Source organism: Loxodonta africana, chromosome X, assembly GCF_030014295.1.
Source record: "Loxodonta africana isolate mLoxAfr1 chromosome X, mLoxAfr1.hap2, whole genome shotgun sequence".
NCBI lineage: Eukaryota > Metazoa > Chordata > Mammalia > Proboscidea > Elephantidae > Loxodonta > Loxodonta africana.
Genome location: NC_087369.1, coordinates 136324570 through 136346452, shown reverse-complemented (window position 1 = coordinate 136346452; position 21883 = coordinate 136324570). Strand labels below are relative to the sequence as shown.

Here is a 21883-nt window from a genome sequence, read left to right as displayed (position 1 = left end):
AGAGCCAGCCTGGTATTTGTGGATGTTCTCTGCAGGGATAGAATGGAATGAAGGGCATTGAAGCCTTCCCCCTCTTGGAGAAACACTGGGCTTTTGTTCCTGTGCATTTTGCACAAGATGATGGGCACAGGTCTGTGTCACTTTGAAAAACAGGAAAGATAATAATAGCTCATTGCTTATCAATGCTCGTTGGTATGAAAACACTTTGTATTTACAGTAGTGGGATCATTTGGGGCAGTCTGTGCATTGGCATATGAATTTGACCGTAGTAGTTGAGCGCAAGGGCCCTAGAGCCCGATTTCCTGGGTTTGAATCCTGGCTCTCCGCTTATCAGCTGTGTGACTTTGAGCAGGTTACTTAATCTTTCTGTGGCTGTTTCCTCATCTGTAAAATGGGGTGTCATGATAGTATCTATTTTCATACAGGAGTCCCCGGGTGGTGCAGTGGTTTATGTGCTTGACTGCTAACCGAAAGGCTGTAGGTTTGAGTCCGTCCAGAGGTGCCATTGTAAACCCTATGGAGCACAGTTCTTCTCTGACACACATAGGGTTGCCATGAGTTGGGATCAGCTCATTGGCAACTAGTATATCTTCATAAAAAGGATTGTTGTTGTTAGCCACCCTTGAATAAGCCCCCAAATCATGATGACCCCATGTACAATGGATCAAAATGCTGCCCATTCCTGCACCATCCCCATGATTGGTTATGGGCAGACTGTTGTGATGATCCTTAGGGTTTTCGTTGGCTAATTTTTGGAAGTAGACTGCCAGGCCTTTCTTCCTAGTTGGTCTTAGTGTGAAAGTTCCCCTGAAACCTGTTCAGCATCATAGCAACACTACAAGTGTCAACGGTCGGACAGGTGGTGGCTGTGTATGGGTTGAGAAATCTCTGTATGGAAGGTGAGAATTCTACCACTGAACCACCAATGACCTTGTTGTGAGGGTTAGTTGAACTAATTCATGTGAGATGCTCTGGATATGGTCTGGCACATGGTAAGTACTCAATAAATGTTAGCTATTATCTTTAAATGTAAACATGAAGATAGGAATGTTGCATCAACTTAGAGCAGTGATAGAAGTGCTAGTAGGCTTTTCTACCATAAACCATACCAAAAGCAAATGAATTATGGTCACCTCATGCTTCTGAGCACATAATCTTATTTATTCTTTTATAAACGTCAAGGTAGCACATACAGTTTTTTCCTTGGAGACTGTTCCCAGTAAGTGACATGGAAGTATTGAATATAATGAAATTATACCAGAGAGAAAGGCTCTGTCGTTTTCCAGCCCAGAAGAATCACTCTGGATTTTTGAGAACTGGTGGTGTGTCAGATAGTCTCATAGGTAATAGCACAGGCTTTGCAGTCAGACTTACACTTAAATCTCTGTTGTGCCTGGGCAAATCACCCAGTTTTATCCTTTGTTTTCTTATGTGTATAATGGAGATAATAATACTACGAATGTGAGGATTGAGGTAGCACATGTAAGGAATATAATACCATATCTGAGACAAAGTAAGCACTCATTAAATTATAGTTATTTAGTGAAAACTATTATTTACTTTCCAGACGATTTGGTTTTTTTCAACATAACGTGAGGTTTCAGATGTATATTTATAATAAGACTTTTCTTCTTTTCAGTCGAAATCTTTTATCAACACTGCCAAAATACCTGTTTGATCTCCCCCTTAAAGTTTTGGTTGTCAGTAATAATAAACTGGTATCCATTCCAGAAGAAATTGGAAAGTTAAAAGATTTAATGGAATTGGTGAGTAAAATGGTTGTATTAATTGTATATTACATTTTATACTACCTTACATGAAGAATATTACTCCTCTATGGAATTTCATTGTAATTAAAAAAAGTAATAATAACTTGGTATATGTCTAATTTCACATTAGTAAAATTTCGAGATACCATTATTATGTCTCATTTTTTCTCTTGGTCACAAGTAAAGCCTGGTTGTTCCTCAGTCCTAGTGAGGTCAGAAGACTTGCTTACAAGCTGTAAGAAATGCTTTTCAAACTAATAAACATTTGTTTATCCATTTTGTGGACAGGAGAGGTCTTAGGGAGAAAGTGTTTGTTTATTTAAAGGAATTACAGGTCTATTGTGAGAGCCTCACATAAAAGTGGAGTGAAAACACATAAAGGGAATTAAAAAAGAGTAGAAGCATGGAAAAATAATAAACAAAATAACCTTTACTCCCCTATATCCTCATGGGATTTTGTAACATGTTGAAACCAAGAAAAATGGAGACAGTTGATTGATAGGCAGTAGATTGTAGAAATATAGGAATAATTTAATTACCTTGACCATAACATTAGAGGTATTAAAGGACATCGAACTCTGAGAGAGATGTTAACTGGATTCTCAAAGCACTGAGCTATTTTCACATCTTTGAGTTATCACCAACTTATCCAACCTATCGGAGCCCTGGTGGTGAAGTGGTTAAGCGTTCAGCTGCTAATCAGAAAGTCGGCAGTTCGAATCCACCAGCCACTCCTTGAAAACCCTATGGGGCAGTTTTACGCTGTCCTGTAGGGTCACTATGAGTTGGAATATACCACACTGTTTATTTTTCATTTTCTGATTTATCTTGGATAATACTTTCACAATAAATAGGTATCTTTAAAATATATTAAAATTTTTTTTATTACAGTGAAAATATTCATAACAAAACATACACAGCTCAGCAATTTCTATGTGTACAATTCAGTAACATTGATTACATTCTTCAGGTTGTGCAACAATTCTTGCTATCCTCCAAATTCTTCCAAGGGAGGAGATGAGGGGGAGTTTTTGCTTAGGGAGCATGGCATAGCCCCCTCCCTTCCATCACTAATAATCTTTGGTTTTTATATATTTGCTTATTTCATGTAAGTGAGATCATATATTTGTCCTTTTGCGACTGACTTTTTTCACTCAGCCTAATATTTTCAAGGTTCATCCATGTTGTAGAATGCATCAGGACTTCATTTCTCTTTATGGCTGAATAGTATTTCATTGTGTTTATCCATTCATCTGTTGATGGGCATTTCAGCTGTTTCTACCTTTTGGCTATTGTGAAGAGTGCTGCAGTGAACATTGCTTGCAGGTTTCTGTTTGTGTTCCTGCTTTCACTTCTTCTAGATATGTACTAAGAGTGGGATGCCTGGATCATACGGTAATTCTATGTTCAACTTTTTGAGGAACCACCAAGTTGTTTTCTACAGTGGCTGTACCATTTTACATTCCCACCAGCAATGGATGAGGGTTCCAGTTTCTCCACAAATTCACTACCATCTATTTTCCCCCTCCACATCATTGCCGTTCTAATAGGAGTGAGGTGGTTTACGCATTGTGGTTTTGATTTGCAACTTCTAATGGCTAATGGAGCCCTGGTGGCATAGTGATTAGGAGCTCGGGTACTAACCAAAAGGTCCGCAGTTCAGCCCTCATTTGATTCCGTCCTGTGCAGCTATTTTCAGCAGCTGTAGTGGTTTCTCTCTGTCCTCTTCTCCCACCTAAGTGCATGCCACCACCTCATGGAAGATTTGATGGACATGAACATGAGCCCCCTGAAGCCCCAAAACTATCTTTTCAGATGTAAACTAAAGGCCGACAAAGATTATCACTTTCAGGTAGATAGTGATGAAAATGAGCACCAGTTATCATTAAGAACCATCAGTTTAGGTGCTGGTACAAAGAATGAATTACACGTTATTGAAGCAGAAGCAATGAATTATGAAGGCAGCCCAGTTAAAGTAACACTGGCAACTTTGAAAAGGTCTATACAGCCAATGGTATCCCTTGGGGGCTTTGAAATAACGGCAGTTCAGATCCACCAGCCGCTCCTTGGAAACCCTGTGGGGCAGTTCTGCTGTGTCCTGTAGGGTCACTATGGGTTGGAATCCACTTGACAGCATTTTTTTTTAAAGGCTAACGAGAGCCCTGGTGCACAGTGGTTAAGAGCTACAGCTGCTAACCAAAAAGTTCGCAGTTTGAATCCACCATACACTCCTTGGAATATGTGTGGGGCAATTCTGCTTTGTCCTATAGGGTCTCTGTTAGTCGGAATTGACTTGACGGCAACGGGTTTGGTTTGGGTTTAATAGCTAATGAGGAAACTGGTGGCGCTGTGGTTAAGGTTCTCTTTGCGAAATGTCTCTTCAGATCATCTGCCCATTTTTTGATTGGGTTGTCGTAGAAGTTTATATATATGTGTGTATTTTTTTATATATATGTGTGTGTATATATATAGGATATTAGACCCTTATTGGATATATGGTTCCTGAATTTTTTTTCCCTATCTGTAGGTTTTCTTTTCATTTTTTTGATAAAAATATTAAATTTTTACAAGATTTCATTTATCTATTTTGTCTTTTGCTGCTTAAAAGCATTCTTAAGTATGACTTTATTGTCTTGAGAGCCAGAAGTTTTCCTGAGGAATGTATGTATCATTTTCTAATGGGGAATTAATGTGCAAATAAAATGTAATGAACAAATTTTAGGAATGACTTTCTATTCGTTAACAAATGCTTGTACAGTTATGCATTAGTAATCATTAAGGAATATCTGTATATGTGCAGTTATAACATAAGGAACCTTTCCTTGAACTTTGCCATAGCATTTTGAGATCACAAGAGATCTTAGAAGTGATTGGATGTAACCCCTTCCTAACATAGGAATCCCTAACACATCTACCTGCATGTTTTCAGTCACGGACAACTCTGTGTGTGTGTGTGAGAGGCAACGCTAATTCTTTTTTGCAAAACTCTGTTTGTTAGTTATCTTTATTACTTTGAACCAAAATACCTCACTTCTATCCAAAGATCCTGGCCCTTCCATGTGAAAAAAAAGATAATGACAACCTCTCTTCCCTTCAGATATTTGTAATCTGCCATGCGTCTACAACCTGTTTTTTTTTTCTTCCCAGCTTAAACATCCTTATTACCTTAATTTATTTCTATGACTTTTTATTTAGTTGCTTCTATCCTAAAAATTGGAAACCCTGGGGGCGTAGTGGTTAAGAGCTTGGCTGCCAACCAAAAGGTTGGCAGTTCAAATCTACCAGGTGCTCCTTGGAAACCCTATGGGGTAGTTCTGCTCTGTCCTATAGGGTCGCTATGAGTCGATGGCAATGGGTATCCTAAAAATGTGCCCTTTGTTAAGGTCTCTTTTACCGTTGTACTTGCAGTTGAACAGAAGATTCCAGATGTGATCTAAAAAGTTCATAATAAATGGGGAACCATTACCTTCTTTATCCTGGATGCTTAGTGTTTTTGAAGATTTTATAGATATTATACCTTAAGATTTTGTGGCTCTATGATTTCTTTTTCTTTTCTTTTTTTTTAAATTCAGTTTTTGGCCCCATGTTCTAAATTATATTGAGATAGTTTTTGGATAAATGAAATGTTCATAATATTTAGGGTCTCAAAATTTATTCTAATGTTTTTATTTAACTAGAATATTAAAAAACATTCAATACCATTATTTTACTATGCACTATAAAATTATTATGCTTTAAGCTCTTGAAATTAGTGACAGTGGATGGGTAGGTACCATTAGGATGGCTAATTGACAGCTATAAATCATATAATGAATTTGTGGGTATACCCTGTCATTGAGATATTTTCCCATGACACTCTTCAACAAGAATGTGGCAGCCAATTACCATGCAGTTCTGTCATTAGAAACCTAGGAAAAACTCTCTGGCCTCCAATCCTTAGCAGAATATTTTGTAGAGTGTCTATTGGTGAGTGGGTCAGTTTCCTATGACTGCATTTGATACCTTTTGGGAAAAAGTAAATGGCAGTTAATTATCAGATTTCTATGGAAATCTTTAGTATTAGGCATCTTTGGGAAGAAGCAATAGTATTTACTTCAAAGAGCGTTTTTTCATAGTTTTATTATTGATTATTTGGATAATAGTCTATTTTCAACATAGCAGCTAATGTGATTTTGTTGAAACAAAAGTTATAGCATGTCATTACTCTGTTCAGAAGTCTCTGGTTCCTGCCTTTGTCTCCAAAAAAAAAAAAAAAGCCAGTCATCCTACTCTTTCCCCTTAGGCCCTCTTTTCTTACTGGATTTCTTGCTGTTTTCTGTATACACCAGGCATGCACTGCTTAAGGGCTTTTACATTTATTGTTCCTTCTGTCTGGAATACTCCTTTCTTACACATTAGCATGGCTCACACTCTTCAGCTCTCACAACACTGTGCTGAAATATCACCTTCTCCCCAAGATAAATATCACCTCCATCAGACAATAGAAACTGCTGCTGTCCCCCCCGCCGCCGCTGCCACTACATACAGCACTGCCATTTTCCTTTACCCTGCTGTTTTTATTTTTCATAGCACGTATCACCCTCTTGCATGTTATTTAATCTACTCCTTTTTCTAGAATGTAAGCTCTATGAGGAGGGATGAGGACAGGAATTTTTGTTTTGTTCCTTGATGTATCCCCAGTACCAAGAACAGTGCCTAGCAAATAGGATAAATATTTGTTGAATGAAGATACGTTAGATATCCTTTGAAAGAAATATGTAGGATGCATTTTCTACACATTTGTAGCTTTGTTGAATTCTTTCTTACATGGCTTTAATATTCTTTTGAATTTGCTCTTGTTAAAAATAATAAAAACTCACGGAAATTTGAACGTAAGGTTTATTCTGAACTGTTACTGTATATGCATATAGGGAGACCATTTTGATTTCAGAAAAAGCAAATGGCTTCAAGAATATAGGTACAATGAGGCTTATAAAGAAAAAAGGAGAGAGAAATATAGAAAGTCAACTGTTGGCAAATCTTAACGTGATTGATTGAACCCTGCCTTCCCCTTTTTACTGAGACCACACTGATAGGAGGTTATTTCTGGCCTGGCTGCTACTAATTTGACCTTTTTTTGATGGACCCACCTATAGCCAGGAGACATTTTGAAATTTAAATTAGAAGGTAATGGTTTGACAACCATCCTTTTCTAACAGGATAAGACAAATATACGTTGCTGTAGAACAGTTTATGGCAGGCATTTGCAGTTTGGGTCAGGCTTTTTATGGTTAATATTTGGTTTCATGAATAAGAAAAACCTTAAAATCAAAGTAAGATGTCTGTTATTAATTTTCCTATTCAAGACCCTTCTTGGTTTTCTTTAACCTTTTTTATTGTTTAACATTTTGTTGTATTTTTGATGAAAATATACACAGCAAAACAGGTTTCCATTCAACAGTTTCTACACATATTGTTCAGTGATATTGGTTACACTGTTCACATTGTGTCAACATTCTCATTATTTTTGTTTTAGTTTCTCCATTCCTGTTAACTTAGTCTCACTGCCCACCAACTTTTTTATCCATGCTTTAGAGTAACTAACTTGTTGACCGCTTGGTCTCATGTAATTTTTTTTACAAAGTGCAGTACTCAAGGGTGACATTCTGTACTTTTTGAGCTAACCTGCTGTCTAGTTAAAAGGTGACTTCAGGGGATAGCTTTGGTTCAAGATTTGAAGACTATCTCAGGGCAATAGACTTGGGGGTTCCTCTAGTCTCAGTGGGTCTACTAAGTCTGGAAATTTTGAGAATTTGAAGTCCTTTTCCACATTTTTATCCCTTTGTATCAGGGTCCATCTGTTGTGACCCTGATTAGAATGTTTGGTAGTGGTAGCGGGCACCTTTCTTTACTTTCAATAAAAACTGAATGTATGCTCCACTCCCCTGTCTCCAAGCTAATATCATTTTCAGTGAAAGCTGGAAATTGAGGCTTTTGCAGTAGAATAAGAATTTCATTTGCAGCGTGTCTAGAATGTCTGCTGTCTGAGATCATGTTGCAAATTTTTTTTCCCTTTTTGTTGATGTGGTTACAGGAAAGGGGGTAGGAGGAGAACATAGTTAACACAAGCTATTCTTTATTCTGGTATTACGGAAGCTTGATATTGTTTACCTTTAAAGCAGGACTTTGCATTTTAACTTAACCCAGAGGGATTTCCCGTTCAGATATCTTAGAATGTCTTTGGGTTTTGATGTAAGCCACAAATCAGATCTTTGAGCTTGTAATCCCTCATATTTTGTATCACTTTGGAGAAGGAAGTTTAGTTAAATCTACCTCTATCATAGTCTTTGGTTCCCCAACTCACATCTGTAAATTCTTGAATTTTTCAGCTTTCTGCCCAATCAGGTCTCTCGAAATAATGATTGTAATTGACAGATTGTCACAGTGATTGATAATTGTTAGCCTTTTATTTAGCTTCTGCATGAAAAGCACCTGGATCATCGCTACTTCTGGTTTTAGTTGGTGAGAGTTGGCCTTTAGTTGAGATTTTTGAGAGGCTGACTTATGTAGTCAATAAGTTATAACCTCAAACTTTTGTACAGAAAAATTTATGTCGACTGTGCTGGGTTGGAAATCCTGGTGGTGTAGTTAAGTGCTACAGCTACTAACCAAGAGGTCAGCAGTTCAAGTCCACCAGGCGCTCCCTGAAAACTCTATGGTCGGTTCTGGTCTGTCTTATAGGGTCACTAGGAGTTGGAATCAACTCGATGGCAGTGGGTTTTGTTTTTTTTTTTTTGGGTGCTGGGTTACTTCATGATGTAATAGAAATAGAAATCTGCCAGATAATCTATCTTTAGAGAAATGACACTGTAGGTAACTTTTACTAGCTATTAACAATGTGCTTTAATTTAAACATTGGAATATATCCGTATTTCTCAGTTGGTTTGTTATAATTTTTTTTTTCTTGTTTTCCTTAGGATATTAGCTGCAATGAGATTCAGGTCCTTCCCCAACAAATGGGGAAATTACATTCACTTAGAGAGCTAAATATAAGGAGAAATAATCTTCGCGTGTTGCCAGATGGTAAGATGTTTGCTGTTTTTACTGACATGAATAAGAGTGACTGTATGAAATTTAATTTAATTATTTTTCTTTTTTCAACAGAATTAGGAGATCTTCCCCTAGTCAAGCTGGATTTCTCTTGTAACAAAGTGACTGAGATTCCAGTTTGTTACAGGAAGTTGCATCATTTACAAGTAATAATTTTGGATAACAATCCATTGCAGGTACCACCGGCACAGGTTTGTAATAAAAATATGATACTTATTTCTTCTTATTTCCATTCATAATTATATCTCTTCGTTACTGGTAAATAAAAAAAAAACACCAAGACTAGGAGTTAATTTGTTTTTTAGGTACTATTGTCTAAAGGAGTTTTTCTTAGAAGTGAAATTTTCCCTTTGGTAGGAGTTTTAGCTTAAGATCTATAATAGGATTTGGAAAACACATATTAGCTTTTTGTTTCTGAACTGATAATTCTGATTGTCAGTGTTATTTTAGGCTAGGCAAGGAAGTCTCACTTTTTACCCATCTCCCACTCAAGTATGTATCTATCTGCGTGGAATTTATTATGTGGTTGATTGGAGCACATTCTTGGTCCTGATAGATGGAACTATAACAGAAAGGACAAGATACAAAAATAAGTTTTTTTGGTTTAATGAAGGTTAAATCCATGTCTCTGGGTGGCACAAATAATTAAGCGCTGGACTACTAACTGAAAAGTTGGTGCTTCAAACCCACCTAGAGGTGCCTCGGAAGCAAGGCTGGTGATCTGCTTTCAAAAGATCACAGCCTTGAAAACCCTGTAGAGCAGTTCTATTCTGCACACGCCGTGTCACCATGAGTAGGAATTGACAGCAACTAACAGCAAATCCATGCAAAATCCACTCAAGTGATGGTAAAAGAATAAACTAAGATACAAACCCATAAGGAAAAAAGAATGAGAGAGAAGAGAATAACATGGGAGAGACGTCAGCAGAATTTTGGAAAATGGAAGATAGATGGAATAGTGGTAACCAGGCCATCTGCTTACAATGCACAAGAGCGAAATCTAAGCCTACATTTTACTTCTAAGCTATGTGCCATGGCACAGGGGTTATTTATATCCAGAAGAAAAGGTTACCCTTTTCTTCCTGCAAAGTTATAGCCTGCTCATTCTAAAAGAGGTGCTTATTCTGATTCATACAAAGGCTGAATGGGATCCTGTCTTAGGGTCCTCTAGAAAAGCAGAACCAATGACTGACACACACACACACACACACACACACATAGGGTAAGAGAGAGATTAAGATTGACATTGATTTACTTCAAGGGATTGGCTCATGCAATTGTGAGGGTTGATAAGTCCAAAATCTGTAGGTCAAGCAGCAGGCTAGAGACTTTTTCAAGCTTGTGTCCCAAAATTTATAGGTCAGGTGACAGAAAGTGTGCTGAGTGGAGAGAGTAAGCTCTGCCAAAATATTTATTTATAGTCTAGGGGCAGAACATAGCCTAAGAAAACTACCTTTTCAGCTGATTGATTGATTATACCACATCACGCCTCACCACGTCATGCCACGCCACCTCACCCCACCACATCACAGAAATACAACTAGTCTAGTATTTGGCAGTACCACTAGGAACATAGCCTAGCCAAGTTGACACAAAAATCTAACCATCACGGATCCTAGTAATAGCTGCCTTAGCAGAATGAGGAAAGTTGACATTTTTATCTGTTGTGGGAGAAAGCAGCAATCAGCAATTCAGTTTACTCTGTCAAACCTGGAAATGGCTTGGGAATTGGAAGGACCGGGTAACACTGAACAGAGGGTTGAGGGGCTGAAAATAGGAAGATTGTCAAATGTTCAAGTATTGTCCAGTAGAACTTTTTGTGGTGCTGGAAATGTTCTCTAATTTGTGCTGTCCAGTATCGTAGCCACTTGCCACATGTGGCAATTGAGTGCTTGAAATATGGCTAGTGCAACTGAGGGAGTAACTGTTTTGTTTTATTTTACTTTGATTAATTTAAATTTAAATAGGTAATATGTGACTAATGGCTACCATATTGGACAGCACAGATCTGAGGAACATTTATATCCTCAGAGCCTTGCCATTACCCGCAGCCAAGTGATTGTCCCTCCCTTGGCTGAGTAGAAGACTGGAATTTACATTAAGGATACGTAGAACCTCCGATTCTCTCTCAGTAGCCAAATTACTGTCCTTCCATGTCTCAGCAGAATACTGGAGTTTACTCTTTACAGCAACCCTCTCCATTAGAACTTTCTGGGGATAATGGAAATATTCTATATCTGCACTGTCCAATTTGCCGGCCACAAGGAGCTATTGAGCACTTGAAAATGGGCAATATAACAGTAGAATTAGATTTTTTATTTTATTTAGGTTTAGTTAATTTAAGTTTAAATAGCCTCATGTAGCTAGTGGCTACCATATTGGACAGTGCATCTGTACAAATACTGAACTTGAGAGGCTTCATGCACAGGTATTGACAGGAATGAAACTCTATACTGAAAATAGTGAATGCCTGCATACTGAATGTTGATACCTTCCAGTCCACTTTTCCTGCTTGGCTTCTGGAAGGCTTGCAGCCTGTCTTATATATCTCAGGCAAGATATTGTTGGATTTCTCTCTTGGTAAAATAGTTGAACCAGGAGAAAAGGCACACACACACACACACACACACACACACACGTATTTAGTGGTAAAAAAAAAATTTTTTTTTTTTATGGAAATGACTAGGCCTTGTCTGATCACCAGTAAGGCCTACTGTCAGTAAATTTCCCCCATACACAGAGCTTCCAGATGGCTTTTTATTGACTCACTCTTGAAAATGAGCAGACAACCAAGAATCACTAGGTATTGCAGGAATAATCTCTAATATGAAACACAAAGACCAAAACATTTAAAGGCTTCTGTTGGAACAAAATGAGTCACATTCATAGCTGTGGTAATCAGAATGACTTCTTATCAGCAGCACTGGAAGCTAGAAGATGTTAAAATGATGCCTTTAAAGACTGAGAGAATATTTCCAACTTTCTACACTCAAAGTATCTGTTAAGTGTGAAGTAGAAAACAAGACAGTTTCAAACATATAAGTTCTCAGAAATATTAAATCCCATGTACCATGTCTTAGGAAGGCAGCAGAGAATGTAGTACATCAAAATGGAATAAACTAAGAGAAAGTCTTAATATCCGCGTTTGACAGATATACATAGGTGTCGAGGGCATTAGAGAGCAACTAGTTGGTTTGGAATAGGGGAGTTTCTCTAAAAATGAAAGAAAGAAACTGATAGATGACTTAATATGTATGGAGAGATGTTTTACAGTTCTTTCAGAAAGTTTGGGAATGAATTAATAATAAGCATATAGAAAATTATGTGAAAGAAAAAAAGGGAGCAGTTAATCACCTTAGTAAAAACAAAAGTACAGAAGAAATGAAATACAATCTTACTATTCTATATGGCTCATCTGTGAATATTTTCTTGGTCATAATGTAAATACTGGATTTTGATTTAATGAGAAATTGTGACATAGCGATAATAATACTTACTGTGCTCCAGGCACTGTTGACAGCGCTTTGCATGTATTAACTCATTTAATCTTTACAGCAACCCTGTAAGATAGGTACTGTCATTATCCTTGGAGACATTGGGGGTTCAGTGGTAGAATTCTTGCCCTTCTATGTGAGAAACCCAGTTCCATTCCCAGCCAGAACATCTCAGGCACAGCTACCACCTATCTGTCAGCGGAGGCTTGTGTGTTGCTATGACAATGAATACGTTTCAGCAGCGCTTCCAGACTAAGATGGATTAGGAAGAAAGGCCTGGAGATCTACTCTCAAAAGTCAGCCAATAAAAATTCTACCAATGACAGTAATGTGATCCGCAACTGATCATGGGGATGATGCAGGGCCGGATAGCGTTTTGTTCCGTTGTGCATGAGGTCACCATGAGTTGGAGGCAGACACTATGGCAGCTAACAATATCGTTATCCTCATATTACGTATGGTGAAGTAGACAAAGAAGTTAAATGACTTGTCCGAAGTCACTCACATGTCTACTGTGTGGTAGAGTCAGGATTCCAACGCAGGCATTCTGAATCCAGAGTCCATGCTCTTTAACCACTATGCTATGATACTGAGAAAAGAAGTGGTGTTTATGTGAGTGGGTGGGTAGTAGGGGTACGGGTCATAGTGGCAGCAGTGGTGGTATATGATGGTGGTGGTGGTAGTGGTAATGTAAGAAATCTAAGTTCTCATCTCCCTTCATAACATTTCAGTAAATAAGATCTATAATTGAAAAATTAAAAAGCATGTTATTTATAAATATTGGAAATAGTAAAACAAACAGCTATAAGAGTTGAAAGTAGAGATTGGATCTTGGGGATTGAAAGGGATGAAAAGGGGAATTATAGGTTTTTTTGTCATTAGTTTTGTAACCCTGTTTGATTTTTAAAACCATGTAAATGAATTATTATTATGATGTAAATAAAAATTAAATTTACAAAAGAAAATAATTCACCAGCATTTAATTTGGTGGTGATTTTTGTCAGCTGATATTGTTAGGTTGTTGTTAGGCGCCCGACTCAAGGTGACCCCATTCACAATGTAATGAAATGTTGCCTGGTCTTGCACTAAAATGAATTGAATTGTGTCCCCCCAAAATATGTGTCATCTTGGCTGGGCCATGATTACCAGTACTGTGTGGTTGTGCACCATTTTGTGATCTGATGGAATATCCTATGTGTTGTAAATCTTAACCTCTACAATGTTAATGAGGCAGGATTACAGGCAGTTATGTTAATGAGGCAGGACTCAATCTACAGGATTAGCTGTGTCTTGAGTCAATCTCTTTTGACTTGTAAAAGAGAGAATCAAGCAGAAAGGAGAGGGACCTCCTACCACCAAGAAAGAGGAGCCAGTAGTGGAGTATGTCCTTTGGACTTGGGGTCCTCATGCTGAGAATCTCCTAGACACAGGGGAAGGTTGATAAATAGGACCTTCCCCCAAAGCTAACAGAGAGAGAAAGCCTTCCCCTGGACCTGGCACCCTGAATTTCGACTTCTAGCCTCCACGATTGTGAAAAAATAAATTTCTGTTTGTTAAAGCCATTCACTTGTGGTATTTGTGTTACAGCATCACTAGATAACTAAAGTAGAATTTGGTACTGGGAGTGGTGTACAGCTCCAACAGATACCTCCTATGTGGATGTGTTTTGGAATTGAGTAATGGGTAAAGGCTGGAAGAGTTTTCAAGTGCCTAATAGTAAATGCTTAGATCACTTTGAAGAGACTGTTGGTGGAATTATGGACAGCAAAGACAATTCTGGTGAAGGCTCAGAAGAAAGTGGGGAGAGCTGTAACACCAGAGACAGTCCAGACAGCAAGAAGCAACAACAGAGAACCAGGCAGCAGCAGAACCAGGAGACTGGCGTGAGATGGTGCAGGAGCTGCCTCATGGAGCAAGAGAGCTGAGTGCTTTCAGGCAGGAGGCTTCCTGGCATAGTGTTATGCCTCGGAGCACTTATTGATGGAGCTAGGCTTGCAGACCCATGGAGCAAGAGTGCCTTCTTGCCGAGGTTTAGTGGCAGAGTAGGGTGTTCCCAGGCACTTATTGGTAGAGCTAAAGAGCTTTGGAATATTTGCCCAAGCAAGGCAGACAAAGGGCTGGCCTAAGGGGCCCAAGGGGACAAGAGGCCAAGAAACTGGGAAGCAGAAGCTGAACAGACAAGGAGCACAGGAGGCAGAGCTGCCTTGGTCTCAAAGGGTAGGGCCATAACCTCTGGGGTCTCAAAGGCTGAAATGGCGGTCTGCTGGGTCTCAAAAGGTGGAACCATAGCCTCCTAGGTTTCAAAGTGTCAGATCTTCACCAACTCGGTTCCAGAGTGTGGGATTGCCTTTCATGAGTGCCAGTAGGATGGGACCGTATCCACTGCAAAAGCTGAGGGGGTAGGACTGCCTTGCCAAAGGGGCCGAAGAACAGGACCTGCCAGGGCCAAGGGGGTAGGGTTGCCACTTAGCGGGACTAGGATAATAAAATACGGGGCAGCCCAAAGCCAAGGGAGCAGAGTTGCGATCCAGTGGGCCCGGAAGGTGGAGCTGGAGCCCAGAGCCAATGGTCCTGTGCCTAAAATCCGGAGAGTGAGGCCAATACCCAGACTCTGGAGGGCAGGCCATTGCCTAAATGGTCTCAAAGAACAGAGGATTTTTTCAAGACTTGAGAGCTAATATAATATGTTCTGCTGATTTGCTTGGTGCCTGTTATCTCTTCTTTCCCTCCAATTTCTCCCACTTTTAATGGAAAAGTTTAGCTTGTTCCTGTTGTACTTTGTACCATTGTACTTTGGAAGTAGATAACTTGTCTTCTAGATTTCACAGAGGAAGAGGAATTTTTCCCGAGGATGAAATTTGGTCTTGGAGTTGATTTAAGACTTTTGGGATGATATGATGGGGTGAATGTATTTTACATGTGGCAAGGACATGAATTTTTGGGGGCCAAAGTGTAGAATGTTATGGATTGAATCATGTTTCCAAAAAATATGTGTCAACTTGGCTAGGCCATGATTCCCAGTATTGTGTGGTTGCCCACCATTTTGTGATCTGATGTGATTGATTATCCTATGTGTAGTAAATCCTAACCTCTATGATGTTAATGAGGCAGGATTGGAGGCAGTTATATTAATGAGGAAGGACTCAATCTACAGGATTAAGCTGTATCTTGAGTCAGTCTCTTTTGAGTTATAAAAGAGAGAATCAAGCAGAGCGGATAGGGACCTCCTACTACCAAGAAAGCAGAGCAGGAGTATAGCGCATCTTTTGTATATGGGGTCCCTGCACTGAGAAGCTCTTAGACCCAGGGGAAGACTGGTGACAAGGACCTTCCCCAAGATCAGAGAGAGAGAAAAAGCCTTTCCCTGGAGCTGGTACCCTGAATTTAGACTTCTAGCCTCATAGGCTGTGAGGGAATAAATTCTGTTTGTTAAAGCCATCCACTTGTGGTATTTCTGTTATAGCAGCACTAGATAAGTAGAAGATACGCACCATCCCGATGATTGCTTGCAGATTGGACTATTGTGACAAAGTTTTATTTAGTTTGGATAGGATACCATTTAGCACATTTTAATTGGTAATTAATGTATTTATACTCTAGTAGCTTGAAGGTTCTTCTTTTCCTTTTAACTGAAATTTTTCAGTGGTCAGATCAGACCTAAGAAACATTATTTTTCACCTGGAATCATAATCGCTTTTTAGTGTAGTTGTGTCTTACTGTTCTCTTTGTTAATAGTAATCAATAAACTCTCTTGAATTTGATTATTTTTGCATATGTTATAAGTTTGTACTGTGAGCCCATAAAACAAAACATTTTAATTAAAAATTTCGAGGAAGATTGATTTCATTATCACTCACATGACTGTAATTAACCTTGATAAAGGTGACTTGCTTTTTCCTTATGTGTCATTTTCCATCTTTCTTATACAGAGGAATACTTTCTTTCATGTAGTGTTTTACCTCGCATTATTCCTTTTTTTCTTCACCGGTGAAAATAGTTTGTCAGCATATTGTCCTAGTTGAATCAACCAATATTTTCTTTTATCATTTTATTCTAACTGACCTATGCTCACACCATCCAATAAATTCATTTTTCCTATTTTTACATATTTTGCATTACCCTTCTAATATTTATACCAAATGCTTTAGTGGTTCTGATGAGATTACACTAAAGAATTTCATATATTATTTGTTCTGTTCTCAGCACTACAGTGAGTATTTTCCTTTCAGTGTTCTGTAATAAAGGGAACTTTCTTGATTGTCAAATTTTATGTTGTTTAGTAGTTTGTACAGTTTTCTTTTATCCAGGAAACTTTAGTGAAGTATAGAAAAATTGTTTAACTTATTTTTTCTAATAAGAACAGAGATGGCAATAGAATTTTAGTTGGTATCAGTGTTTTCATATTTTTTTACCTAGTGTCAGATGTATAAACGATTTAAATATGCAAACTAGCAAGACTGTGATGTCGCAACATAATTTCAGATTATTAAAATGTATAAATAATTGGTCGATGGTATTTATATTGAAACTACGTAATTAAGTCTGTTTTCTCCATTATTTGTTAACAGATCTGTTTAAAGGGTAAAGTACACATATTTAAGTACTTAAATATCCAAGCATGTTGCAGAATGGATAAGAAACCAGATTCCCTGGATCTTCCATCACTGAGTAAAAGAATGCCCTCCCAGCCTCTCACAGACAGGTAATATAATATTCTCCTAGTTTCATTCGACAATGTTTGGTATCCTCCCTCTATACAAACGGTATTTATTGATTTTGTGTGCACTGGATATATTTTGGTTGACTCGCCCTGTGTTAAAATCAACAATTGACTAAAGCTGAATATCACCATCTCAGAATGGACTTCTGGGATATGAGAATGAATTTAGAATTTCCTAAGAAAATTAATCATTATTAAAGTTTTAGTACTAAAAAATTTGAACATTTGAAATTGTAGCACAGAAACACCAATTTCTCTGCACTTGACAACTGTTAACTTACCCCTGTCATCACTCTATGTATGGTACATTTGTAGCAACAAGTGGAATTTCACTTTGAACTGAGGAGGTTGGTGAAAGGGCAAGACATTTAGTGGGTACCTTTCTTCATATTCTTTATGTCGGGATCAGAGATGGTTTATCACTGATTTTGGTATTTTTCTTCCTCATGACATTTTAACAAGGTAGATTTAATATTCTCTTTTGAATTCATCTTTTAAAAATATAGATTGGTCTGAAGGATTTTGTGAAAACATAATCGCAGTAGTTAAGAGCTTGACTGCTAACCAAAAGGTGAGAAGTTGGAATCCACCAGGTGCTTCTTGGAAACCCTGTGGGGCAGTTCTACTCTGTCCTATAGGGTCTCTATGAGTTGAAATCGACTCGATGGCAACGGGTTAGGTTTTGGTTTTGTTTTAATATGGAAAATAACTTAGGAGACAGAGAGACTATACCACTTTCTAAATATTTAAAGATTTGTCACTGCATATATGATTAAATTTAGATTACTTGAAACGGCAGTATAGTAAGTACTATTTTAACAGTGCAAGTTGTTGAATTTCCAAATAGGACATTTCCTTGAATATTTGTATTGCCTACATAGAATTAAATATCTAAACATTAAATTCAGTTTATAAAGCTTATTTTGTTTGGTATTATGAGCAGTAGTAGGCTAAATAATTCTATAAAAATTCTAATTATTATGTATTCTACTATTAGTCTGCTTTATATTATTTAATTGAAATTAATTTGCTTTAGTAATGGCATTCACTGTTCTTTTATTTATTTTACAAATATTAGTTGAATGCCTAGTGTGATAAGTTCTTATGCTTTATTGAATAGCACATACATCTGCAGGGAAGCAGATGTGTAATGTCAGATCATGCTGAGTGCTATGAAGTGAAGGAATGCATTTCAAGAGGATGCTCAGGGAATGTCTCTTAGGGAAGGTGAAATCTTCAGTCAAGACCTTAAAGTAGAAAAGCCAGCCATGTGAAGAGCCCAGGGGAAGTTCAACTCAAGCAGAAAGAATGACCTATGCAAAGGCCTTAAGGCAGGAAGGAAATTGGCAAGTTCAAGGAACTGAAAAGAGGCCAGCTCGGCTGAAGTATAGTAGCTGAGGGGGAGAGTGGTACAAGTTGATTTTGGAGAGATAGTCAAGGCTCAAGTCATATGGGGCTTTGTAGGCTGTGATAAGGAGTTTGAATTTTACTCAAATTGCAGTGGGAAGTCATTGGAAAGTATTAAGCAGGAAAATGACATGATATGATTTATGTTTAAGAAAGCAGTTTTGGCTCTAATAGGGAGAATAGATTGGGAGCAAGCAAAGTAGAAACACAGGGACTAGTTAGGCTACCGTAGCACTGTCAAGAGATCAAGGGGTCTTGAATAGGGTGGTTGCAATGGAGATAAAAGAAGTGGATAGAATTGAGATGTGTTTTTGAAATGGTTTATAACAGTGCTGTCCAATAGAAATATAATGCAAGCCATATATGTAATTTATAATTTTCCAGTAACCTTTAAAAAAGTCAAAAGCAGGTGAAATTAATTTTAATATTTTATTTAGCAAGATACCTAAAATAGCATTTCAACATGAAATTCATATAAATATTAATGAGATATATTACCTTTTTTGCATTAAATCTTCGAACTCCGTTATATATTTTACACTTACAGCACTTCTCAGTTTGGATGAGCACATTTCAAGTGCTTAATAGCCACGTATGGGTAGTGGCTACTGTATAGGACAGAGCTCATGGGTTAGCTGTAGGGGGTGCTAATCTCCCACTCATAGCACATATTGAATGACTTAGAAAATGCTTGTAATTGCTTTCTACTTTGACATCTGGGACTCTTGGCTATATGGTTCTGCCTAAAGTACACTTCTGTGCTTTGTCTATTTTGTAAATTCTTCAGTCTATATAGATAGGCATTATAGTAGTTAAGTATATCAGCTTTTGGAGTCAGATTTGATATGACTTTGATGCCCTTCTCTACCTCTTAGTAACTGTATGTCTTTGTTCATTCTTAATGTCTTGGACCTTCAGTTTTTTGTATATAAAAAGTAAGATAACACGGATGCTGTCAGGATTAAAGAAAATAATGTATGTAGAGTACTTAGAACAATGCCTGACCCATACAGATTGTTCAGATACCTTATTATTACCATTATCATCTATAACAAGTACACAGATAAATTTTAGTACATGGGTGTATTGTTGTTCAGTGGAGTCAGGTGGACTTCAGCTCTAATCGTGATTTAACCTCTAAATTCCTCTGTGGCCTTGTGTAAATTATTTAACATCTCTGAGCCTACATTTTATCTGAAGTGTTATTAACAATATCCTAAACACAGGTTGTTGTGAGAATAATGTTGTTGTGTTTTAGGCAACTAGTTGAATGAATGTTATTCAGCAAATGTTGTACTCTTTCCCTTTGGAATGTTAACTTTTATAAACTTTATCACCTTCATTTGTAAAAAGAAATAATAATGCATACATTGCAGACTGTAAGGAATCTGAATAAAATACAGAGCACATCTAACACAGTGTAGACGCTCAACAAATGCTAGCAGTTATTGCCTCTCTTCATCCTTCAAGACTAAGTTCAAATGCCGCTTTCTTGGATGAGGCCTTTCCTGACTAACCTTCCCAAGGAGAATTAGTTTATCTCTCTTTTCTCACAGTACTTTATACAGACCTTTGTCATAATCTTGAAAACATATAAACACACTTGCTTCCCCTTTGGACTGAGAGCACTTTGAAGGATTTTTTTTTTTAATCTAATCTCATGTCAAGTGTTTACCACAGCACCTGACCCATGGTAGGCATTTCTCTAAGTTTATTGATACAATCCCCAAGAGTAAAAAAGGTAAATTTTTTATAATGAAACCATTTGGGAGAGGAAATACAGCGCAGTGAATAAGATTAAGGACTTTAGTATTCAGTAGCCTTGGGATCAGATTTAGACTGCCATTTCTAAGTTGTGTGTTCTTGAATAAGTAGCTCAATGGCTCAACCCCTCTGAGCCTCAGTTTACTCATCAGTAAAATGCCACTGGCCTCTTAGAGTTTTCACAAGGAATACACAAGGTATTTATCGTTAAAGCACATAGCCCAGTTCCTGGCACATAATAAGCAGGTAATGTAGAGTACATGGTAAATTTGTAAATTAAAGTGAAAAATACATTGCATTCTGGATGGCATACTGTATAATACAGAAATTTGCAAGGATAGCTCTTTCCTCGCATCAAAACAATTGTGCATTCAATGTTTGGCAGACTTTTTTATTTTTTAATTCTTTGTTTTCTTAATTATTAGATGGGCATTATTTATAAAACTAAGGCAGCTTTTTAGAGGTTATGAAAAAGAAACTGTATAAATTAAAGTTAAAAAATATTCCAAAGTGCTGTGATGAAATTTGCCAAATAAGTGAGAAAAAATATGATTTCCAAACAGTCTGCTTTTCTGAATCTTTCAGGAAAAATAATAGGTTATTGTTAATAATTGACACTTTACAACAGAGCACATGGAGGAAAAAAAATAATTGTGTGAGGGACATGTAAAGTGTTTTGTGAAATTTACCCCTTCGTGTACTTGCGGATCTTAGCAGTGGGTGGCACAAATGCTTTACACTGGGCTACTAACCAGAAGGTTGGCAGTTTGAGCTCATCCAGTGGCACCACAGGAAAAAGGCCTGATGATCTGCTTCCATAAAGATTACAGCTAAGAAGACACTATGATGTTCAGTTCTACTCTGTAATGCATGGGGTTGCCATGAGTCAGAATCGGCCCAACTTCAATGGTTATATATTTATTTATTTTTTGTTCTTAAGTATCTTAGACACCAAAATTATATATTCTATATTATCTAAAGCAGTTTTAGGTCACGTGGGTATTATTACTTTAAGAAAAAATTGTAACTGCCCTTAGAATTTCTGTTTCCATAGTATGGAAGATTTTTATCCAAATAAAAATCATGGTCCTGACTCTGGAATTGGAAGTGATAATGGAGAGAAACGTTTATCTACCACGGAAGTGAGTCTTTTCTATTGCCAATGCATTTCCTTGTGAAATTTTATTCGGGTTTTGAAATAAAGAGATAGACACATGCACATACTCGAGTTTTTATTTTGTTTAAAAATAGCAGCAGTGTATTTTATGACTTCAAATGAGTAAAGGACATGCAGACTTTTTAAGCAGAACAGTAAACTTTGACATTAATTTTTGGTTTTGAAATTGAAGATGTAAAACAGATATTCTGTACTTCACATGTTAAATTAGAGCAACTTCATCCTTACCATATGTTTAAAATGCCTTGTTTGTACTTTATGATTGTTCCTTTCAGCCATCAGATGACGACACGATCAGCCTTCACTCTCAAGTCTCAGAATCAAATAGAGAGCAGACATCAAGACATGACAGTCATTCAATAGGAAGTAAACCTGACTCTCAGAAAGGTAATTCATATGGTGTCTTCGATTTCTATTTCATATACCTAGCTCTCATTAGAAATGGGTTTTTAAATTTTAAAAA

At 37.5% G+C, this 21883-nt stretch overlaps 1 protein-coding gene across 2 annotated transcripts in view; it reads left to right on the top strand.

Moving 5' to 3' along the window:
* Positions 1 to 21883, top strand: part of LRCH2 (leucine rich repeats and calponin homology domain containing 2) — a 103651-nt gene that overhangs the window by 40014 nt on the left and 41754 nt on the right. For both annotated transcript variants that reach the window (XM_010594679.2, XM_003414853.3), the window contains exons 3-8: positions 1640 to 1766; positions 8726 to 8831; positions 8913 to 9049; positions 16921 to 17054; positions 21298 to 21385; positions 21696 to 21807. In XM_010594679.2, the coding sequence (XP_010592981.2) occupies positions 1640 to 1766; positions 8726 to 8831; positions 8913 to 9049; positions 16921 to 17054; positions 21298 to 21385; positions 21696 to 21807 (704 nt within the window). The remainder of the gene's footprint in view (positions 1 to 1639; positions 1767 to 8725; positions 8832 to 8912; positions 9050 to 16920; positions 17055 to 21297; positions 21386 to 21695; positions 21808 to 21883) is intronic.